At 33.4% G+C, this 10,460-nt stretch overlaps 1 protein-coding gene across 1 annotated transcript; it reads left to right on the forward strand.

Moving 5' to 3' along the window:
• The first annotated feature begins 294 nt into the window (after window positions 1-294).
• Window positions 295-9,942, forward strand: LOC131930120 (uncharacterized). The gene is made up of 5 exons (XM_059286500.1): window positions 295-442; window positions 3,772-4,095; window positions 6,794-6,909; window positions 9,169-9,361; window positions 9,743-9,942. The coding sequence occupies exons 1-5, from the start codon at window positions 325-327 to the stop codon at window positions 9,940-9,942; spliced, it is 951 nt and encodes a 316-aa protein (XP_059142483.1). The 5' UTR covers window positions 295-324.
• The last annotated feature ends 518 nt before the right edge of the window (window positions 9,943-10,460 follow it).

Here is a 10,460-nt window from a genome sequence, read left to right on the forward strand (position 1 = left end):
AGTAAAGTTATTCAAAATGGCGGATAAAAATGGTCTGTGTATTCATAACGCATCTAAAAAAAAAACATCATATAGACATGACAAGCATAGCCGTGTTAACGCAGTTATACAATCATAAATGTATATATATATATATATATATATATATATATATATATATATATATATATATATATATATATATATATATATATATATGGCTAAAGGAATACCCAAATTTATGTTTCCAGTGTGTGCGGCACTGATTGTTCAGAATCGGGTCAGGTTCTATTCAATGACATTCCGCTGTGTAATGTGCAGCTGAAAATATAGTAATAGACTGACATGTGTGTAAAAACCTATTTTAAATTTCTTTCACCACCCAAATTAAATAGAATGAAAAGTATCAATGGAAGTTGGATGTTTATATTTACTGCATTACTATATATAAAACATGCTAAAGGTAAGCCAACGTCTTTAATTTGTATTGCAAGTTTTCATATGTTGAAATATATATAAATGTTAATCTATAGACTTATATACACAAATAGGTATACACATACACATAGACATACACATAATTATACATGTAATTATATATATATATACATAAACGTATCCATACACATATTTAAAAACATACACATACACATACACATACACATACACATACACATACACATACACATACACATACACATACACATACACATACACATACACATACACATACACATACACATACACATACACATACACATACACATACACATACACATACACATACACATACACATACACATACACATACACATACACATACACATACACATACACATACACATACACATACACATACACATACACATACACATACACATACACATACACATACACATACACATACACATACACATACACATACACATACACATACACATACACATACACATACACATACACATACACATACACATACACATACACATACACATACACATACACATACACATACACATACACATACACATACACATAAACATACAAAGACACAGACACAGACACAGACACAGACACAGACACAGACACAGACACAGAAACAGACACACAGACACACAGACACACAGACACACAGACACACAGACACACAGACACACAGACACACAGACACACAGACACACAGACACACAGACACACAGACACAGACACAGACACAGATACAGATACAGAGATACAGAGATACAGTGATACAGAGATACAGAGATACAGAGATACAGAGATACAGAGATACAGAGATACAGAGATACAGAGATACAGAGATACAGAGATACAGAGATACAGAGATACAGAGATACAGAGATACAGAGATACAGAGATACAGAGATACAGAGATACAGAGATACAGAGATACAGAGATACAGAGATACAGAGATACAGAGATACAGAGATACAGAGATACAGAGATACAGAGATACAGAGATACAGAGATACAGAGATACAGAGATACAGAGATACAGAGATACAGAGATACAGAGATACAGAGATACAGAGATACAGAGATACAGAGATACAGAGATACAGAGATACAGAGATACAGAGATACAGAGATACAGAGATACAGAGATACAGAGATACAGAGATACAGAGATACAGAGATACAGAGATACAGAGATACAGAGATACAGAGATACAGAGATACAGAGATACAGAGATACAGAGATACAGAGATACAGAGATACAGAGATACAGAGATACAGAGATACAGAGATACAGATACAGATACAGATACAGATACAGATACAGATACAGATACAGATACAGATACAGATACAGATACAGATACAGATACAGATACAGATACAGATACAGATACAGATACAGATACAGATACAGATACAGATACAGATACAGATACAGATACAGATACAGATACAGATACAGATACAGATACAGATACAGATACAGATACAGATACAGATACAGATACAGATACAGATACAGATACAGATACAGATACAGATACAGATACAGATACAGATACAGATACAGATACAGATACAGATACAGATACAGATACAGATACAGATACAGATACAGATACAGATACAGATACAGATACAGATACAGATACAGATACAGATACAGATACAGATACAGATACAGATACAGATACAGATACAGATACAGATACAGATACAGATACAGATACAGATACAGATACAGATACAGATACAGATACAGATACAGATACAGATACAGATACAGATACAGATACAGATACAAAAGGACTTTCAAAAGAACTAGAGACCCCGTCATTTTGGCTCTCGACAAATAGGCTCGTGTCATATAGGCTCCCGACATAAGTACTCCAAATAATAAGGTTCCTGACAATAGGCTTCCGTCATTTAGTTTCTCGACAAAACGGCTTCCGTCATTACGCCTCCCGACAAATAGGCTCCCGTCATATATGCTCCCGACATAACAGCCTCGTCATTACGACAAAAGGCTCCTGTCAATTTGGCTCCCGACAAAAGAACCCTTGAAAATACGTTTCCGTATTGATTGTGACACCTGCCAGTGGCTACCCTTCATCAATATTCTCTTGTTCGGCAGGCCTTATCTTTATATTGTTTTTTCTAGTAATATAATCAGTATGTTTTAAATATAAGGGTAATCTATTTATGACTTTAATAAATGAGTCGGTTATAGGTTTTTCCAACTAAGTGTGTGGGGAGAGGGATCCACACTATACATTCCTACATGCAGTATGCTTGAAGGTTATAAAAAAATGCAGTTTTCCTGTAAAAATCATGTATATAATACATTTACACTTCTGAGTTCGCTTTTAAGCAACATATCTTTACTCTTGTAAATTAAATATTATCAAAATTTTAGAGTTGTTGGAATTTAGCTTTTAAGGGCTCGATTTGTTTGTGAATTCCTGTTGGTTCACGAAAAACAATTTCATTCAGGCATTCAAGAGAGGTTACAGTGCTAGTGGAGGTATGTAGGGAGTCATTGTGTCGGGAGCCAATATGTCGGGAGTCCATTTGTCGGGATTCTGAATGTCTGGAGCCCTTTTGACGAGAGTCTATGTCTCGAGTCAATATGACGGAGGCCCATTTGACGGGAGCCAATACGTCGAGGCCCTTTTGAACGAGGCTATTTTGACTGGGTCGTTTTGTCGGGGGTCGGTTTGACGCAGACATATTAACAGAGCCTTTTTGACGGGGTCGATTTTCCCGGGCCGTTTTGACAGAGCACCGTTTGAGCTATATATATTAGATATTCTTATACACGCACACTCATATACCTTTTCCTATATACATACGCGTGCGTGTGCATAAGCAAAGGCATGGTCATGGGCATGGACATTAAAATACACGCTTATATGATACACGTTTAATAATTCACAATACATCATACACTATACTTCAGTAAACACACGTACCGGAACAGTACACATACAAAAGGGGTATCTAGAGCGTGAATCTTTTTTCTTGTTTTCAAAAACGAACTCTAGGCCTACTTGTCGTAAATAAGATTATATTAACACAATCAAAGTGAAGTACAGTACAGTATTTTATACTAGAGTGGAGTCTAGTCGAGGCGAGTAGAGCATAGCAGAGTGGAGCATAGCACAGCACAGCACAGCAGAGCACACCATAATAAAACATGTTTTTACATAGAACTAATTTCGAGTCTGTAACATTATCGTAGTCCATTTCTGTAAACATACAATATTTTGTCTATTTAAAAAAAAAGTTCAATGTACTCTTTTCGTTATTTTAGGCTTTCAATTAAAAAATCAAGTACTTTGTCTTGATGGGGGTCCATGTAAAATTGTGCACAGATGGCCGCTATTCCCCAAAGAAAATATTACTTTTACCTGGTATAGGTTTAATGAACCTGTGAGCAGCTGCACTACACAAGGACATTGTACAACATACAATGGCTACATTGACTGGATTATAGCAGCTTACAAGCTTGTAGATGGCACAATGTTTAATAAGTTACAATTTTTAGTTTTATCTAAAAATATTAGTGGTCAATGGATCTTGGAGGCAGATTTTGAATCAGGTTCAATACGATTTCCATTTACTGTGCAAACATACAGTAAGTATATAGAATGTGTGTACATAGACTAAAGTACTCAATCAACAATTTTTAATATGAACTAGACCACCTGTTATCCTTGGATAACTGTTTGTTACGGGGTTCATCCGTAAATGAATCAGCTTAGGTATTTTTGTCTTTTTAAAACATCGATTTTTTTCTATAATATTTTCTGTTCTCGAAGCTAATTTGAATAATAAACGAATAAATTAGATAAACTTGAAATTAATAATGATGAAATAGAAACAATGGCGCGTGTTGTGACTTCGTTCTGTGCTATTTCTATTAGAGGTATATAAAAAAAAAAATGACCTGATGTGTTTCGAACCTGTGGTAGAGATACGAACAGAACTGTAAAGCCCAGTTTTTCCGAATTAATTACGCGTAAAACGCCAAAATTTTGAAAAATCTGGATTTAGAATTTTGTCCGATTAAACTAAATCCCCTATATTCCGTGTATGATGAAGTACTGAGGTGTAAAACGGTGAAAACTGTCGACATTTCCAGTTTTTTTTTGTACACTCTGTAGGCCTATACAAGAAAGAAGAAAAATGTAGTAATAAAACAGATAGTGTTAGTTACCTCACAAGTTAAACACAGTTACAAATACTAAAAACAAAGATTAATTTCAAATAATTTATTTATGACTTGAAAAAGATTTGTATAGAAATACAATTATTCATTGAGTCTTTCTTTTTACTTTCTCGTATATATGAAGTATAGAGAAAGTATTGTAATCGTGCACAAAAATCACTTGAAATTTTAACAATTTTCACCGTATTACACCTCAGTCCTTCATCACATCCGAAGTATAGAGGACTTATTTTAATCGGGCAAAAATTATCAATCCAGATTTATCAAAATTAAGAGGTTTTATGCGTAATCCAGTCTGAAAAACTGGGCTTTGCAATTCTGTCCGTATGTCTGTGTGTCTGTGTGTGTGTCTGTCTGTCTGTCCGTGTGTAAACACGATAACTTGAGTACCGTTACAGCTAGGTTGATGAAATTTCATATATAAGAATTGTATCAAAATCGTAGATCCGTATCAACTTTTGAGCGATTTCCGATAACCGGAAGTGGTACTTTTTCTACTTTGAATTTTTCAAAAGCCTATAACTTAAGTACTATTTCAGATAGATAAATGAAATTTCACATGTAAGTATAAGATCTAATTCTCTACCTTTTGTCAAATTTTGAGTAATTTCCGTTGCTCAGAAGTACTAATTTACGCTACTTCCGATTTCTGAAAAAACTAATGTAAATTTTTAAAGTACTAATAATATTGCGCACTATTATGCACTTTTTTAGCGCAATTTCCATTCTGGAGAATTGCGTTTATTAACCCGTCATTTCTGGATGGATGGATGGATGGATGGATGAATGCGTGTCCGCAGCTTTAAGTCGTATCTCCTCCTCAACGAAGCAATATCGATGACTAGTTCCAAAAGCAATTATATTCTCTCGTTCGGTCACAAATTTTAAAATTACATAAACACCTACAAACCGATTGTTCTTCTAGCTTGAACGCACCCCAACATTATACGTCAGAGCTATTTTTAGACAACATAAGGAAATTGCGCACAAATGTCACTAGACTTTTTTAATTAACTTGTTTATTTTGCGTTCACTTGGTGTGCAATCTTTTGTCTACGACATTTTATTCTATTTTTAAAACTTTAAGTATTTAAAATGGATTAAAAATCATGTCTATAGCCCGAGTTCTCATCCACTCTTCTTTTATATAAGAATATTCGAGAACGTTTAGGGGAGATCACTCTCGGTTTATTTAGATTAATCCCGATTCTAGGTTTAGAATCTCTAGATAGTTTCTAAAATTTTTAGCTCTAGATACATTTTTGTAATCTCTATTTAGATGGCATGTGAAGGTAATAAACAAAGATTTTTATCAAATTTTAAGGACTGAAATAGTTTTATAAAGAAACTGAAGTATTTTTTATACTTGTTTTTCTTTTTAACTTATTAATTTCGGTTTGGCCTTAACTCTGGTTTATCTGTATAGGTTTCTTTTCTGTTTGATAAAATGCTATAAGTTTCAAGTGACGTTACAATAGATTTTATTTTTGTGAAAAAAATGTATTTGCTCTGAACTTTCATAAGAAATATGGTGTTTCTGCAAAAGATAATATTAATTAATTATTTATTGTCTATGGATTGTGTATATAATTTGTGTAAAAATAATATTTTCCTCTACATAAATACGTATTTTACAGTTCTATGTAAAGTGCGCATTGTCTCATCTAACGGAACAGAAGAATAAATCTACAATATTTTCGATTTTAGTAGTATATAGATATACAATAATTATATTTCACGTTTGTTTATTCCTTTGCTCTTTATGTTTTTTTTTAATTTGGTACGAATGTTTCGTTTCATTCCATTTAAGTAGTGCACTAAAGGGATTAGAGAGGAAATAAAACTTACAGAATTAACAATTAAGATCCTGGTTTCGTTTAACGTTTCTTTAACGATATTGTTAATAACACGTTATGTAGAAGTTAGTCTTGTTTACCTCTAAGAGTTATTCTGCATTATTTACGATTCTTAAGAGCTTTTGTATCAATTAGTTTTTCATTATGTCATCAGTTATTCAGAAATGTTATAAATTTAACTTATATAATACACCAGTAAGATAGAATCTTTATTTTGGCTGTACATATTTTGATAATTAATTTGACAGAGAAAATAGGTAGCGAGAACTGCAGATTTACTACTGATGCAGATATATCGCTGATCTGTTTTGTTCCTTTGGCCCTTCCTGGTACCAGATGTAGATTTGTTGAGACAATTAAAAAGGTTTGTATCGATTTCGTTACATGTACCGTCAAGTTTTTAAATTTATTACTTTAATTCACGTCATGTCGTTAATGTGGGATACTTGCGATCAACATTTAACTATTTTCCACGTCGTTTAAGATCCGTTGACAAGGCAATTTGACATGAGCTTTGACTTAAATAGATTTTATTATTTAAAACGAAATAATGCTTTCTATATAAGAAAATTAAAATAGCAATTTTACACATACATACACACAAACACATAAACAACCACAGATTTGCTTCGTTTAATTGGTTCGCGAATAAATAAAAAATGTCAATTACTTTAGTAATGCACATTATTTGCAAATGAAAGTCAATAGTTTAAACTTTTAAGAGTGTTTGAGTACCAGTGCATTTATTTACGTATATATGTTATTACTCTGTACTCGTTTAGCAGTCGACTCGGGACCGGGAGGGAGGTGTACTACGGAAGTCAACTTTTGTGAAGCTTTTAGTAGAAGAAATTGGCTTTCTGTAAATCCTATATACTAAACATAACATCCCATATCAACGTAAAATTTAAAAACCAAATTTATATATCTAATAGGTCAACAAAACAGACACAATAATAATGGCCCAAACTGATTCAATACGTTAAAATATAATTAAGTGAAAAGCCAGGTTATTTAATGATTTTTTTATTATTAATTTTTTTTTAAACATGTAAAAAATAATAGTTGAAAAAAATGTATTTTTTTCTGTCTACACTGATCAGTAAATTAAATAAGAAATAAATAACTTAATTCCTTTTTATTCCAGAATTAGGAGATCATTTAAGGTTCACGATTGGCCTCTATTTTACCACGTTTTCTTTAACTTGCTTTCTCTGTCTGTTTTTCCAATCCAATCTTGCGATCGAAATTTCTGGCACTTCCCAGTTAGCTAGCGCGCTGAAATTTTCAGGGAAGCTTTCTTTTGGATGACCATAGAATATTCAATTGTTATTATTACTAAATTGATCAATGGAAACATTTTATTGAGCATTTTAGACCGCTATATAATCTATATATATAATTCTCCTCTGCGAGCCATTAGAAAAAAAACCAGCGACGCGTAGCTAGCCTCTCTCTTGCCGCGCGCAGTGAAGCGAACGATCCCACGTCGCGAGAGGCTTAGGGGCAGATAATTTAGTTTTAACCGACTTTAAACTTACAGGAGGTAACTATTACCACTGGTGGCCTGTTTTGGGGAGACGATATGGTCGAGTGGTTGGGCACACGATTGCTATCCCACTCGACACGGGTTCAAATCTATGTGTTCTAGTCAGTAACGTATTCACACAACGTGTTTTTTACGAGTTGTCTTTTTACGAGTTGTCTTTTTACGAGTTGTCTTCGTTTACCCAAAAAAAAGTGAAAAGATAAAATCGATAGCAAGATTTTAATGCAAACAAACAGACAAAGACTAAAAAGTAGAAAATAATAATCATTAAAAAAGTTTTTAAAAACCCACGTTTTCTGATTGAACTAAATAGTAGAAAATAAATGCTATACATCACAATAATGCAAGCGATCACTCTACTATAAGCGATCAAAAACGTGGGGCGCCGTGATTTTCTTACAGTTTCTAATACTGTTGACTCTCTACAAGCTCCCTAATAAAAGTCAATAGTATTATCTAATCAATAGTAATATAACTTTTACTTCGGCACTTCGGAAGGACTGTCTGAGCGATCGTCATATGTATTTCCCATGCTTTTGGGTGAGATCGCTCATGTACGTAAGGGGAGAGAATGGACCGTATGAAAGGGAGAGCAAAAGGTGAACGGGTGTTGTGTGCTAGGACTTGGGACTTGAACTGTGGCAGTGAATGTAAGATGTCTCCATGACTTGGAGTCGTGACTGTGACTGTACTTGTTGAGTATCTTCTAATATGGATTTACCATGAATAACTATGGATTTATCATTCTCACTGTATATAGTGTAAATAAAGTCATCATTTGAAGTTGCCACTATTGCTTGTATTCCTGTGTGAAAACTAACCCACAACAACAAAGAATTCATGTTGTTACACCGCCATAACAGTCATATAAATACAAACACACAAACATACATTGTTTATGTATATATATATATATATATATATATATATATATATATATATATATATATATATATATATATATATATGTGTGTGTGTGTGTATTATAAACATCATATTTTAGATATGTATCTTTATTTAATGTAAGTGGCTATCATGTGTACTGCTCTAATGACATTAAATTCAACTTTGCAGAAACACTATACACATGTTACCTACCACACTGCTCCTGTACATCACAATGAGTACATTTCTTTCAACTGTTCAATCAGACTTCGGGTTACTGAAAATATGGAAAATAGATTTCACTTTGACGTAAACATTTTTCACAATAGTCCAGAAGAGGTAGTACATTATGGACCACACGTTTCTGTATCGTACTGCATAGGTAGGAGGTTAAATTATTTATTAAAAAGATGTTTAGATGAAAAGAAGATTTAACACATAATTGTACCGTCTTTTAATATAGATTTTTTTCCCATTATACATGGCAATTCTATGTTCACTATAAAATATCCGATACCCATACAAAAAGAGTGTGAAATACACTGATGATAACACATGTGAATCTCTTAAAGTCATAATTCATTTTTAAAATCTAATTTACTGTTATTATTTATGTATAGTTAAATGAAGTAATAAAATAGGCTACACCCGGTTAAAAAAACTGTTTGATGTATATATTTAGAGCATGCTTTATATCAATGTTTTATATTAATTTAGCTTCAATGTTACTAATGAAATGATTTTTTTTTATTTGTAAATTAAGGTCCACCTAAAGTTAAATATAACTGCCCTGAAGTAGTCCGCGAAGGTGAAGAATTAAACTGTAAATGTTTTAAGGACGACGATTGTAATAAGCTGGTAACTATTAAGTTGACACAAGGTACCACGGTCATTGCACATAAAGAAAACATAGCCAAAATCAAAACTACAAGCGAGGAGAGCATGGGTAAGCTAAAAGATTAAAGATTTTGTTTTCAGTTGTAATAATTTAAAGAACATCCGCAAACAAATGCACATATATATGCACTTTTAAACTCTCAAGTAAATTCACGTAGACATAGATTTTCAGCATATAGGCCTACATATCTTTTCATAATTGCAATCAAGACACGTGGGGCCGCCACAGAAAGCTCATTCCCTTTGTGTCTGTCACAGGCTATTTTCTTGGCAGTCCCCCCATGACAGTCCTACCTCTGTCAGCTGCTTCTACGCTGTGCGCCACTACATCTCCCTTAGCTTTGTGTATTTTCTTTTTCCTTGAGGTGTCCGGTTTAGAGCCATCCCTATTATATCATCAGGATTCATTAGTAGCTCGTGCTTCATCAATCGCTATCTTCTTTTCGAATGCTTACTTTGAGTCAAACTCCATTTGTATAAATACGACTATTAAGTTTTTCTTTTTTTTTTTTTGACTACTAGCTAGTAAAGTTATGTCGCCAGCAAAATCCAGGTCCTTTCGGCTAGTTGTTAGTGTCTATATG

Source organism: Physella acuta, unplaced genomic scaffold (assembly GCF_028476545.2).
Source record: "Physella acuta isolate Inbredline_101_S28 unplaced genomic scaffold, ASM2847654v3 ptg000097l, whole genome shotgun sequence".
NCBI classification, from domain to species: Eukaryota; Metazoa; Mollusca; class Gastropoda; family Physidae; genus Physella; species Physella acuta.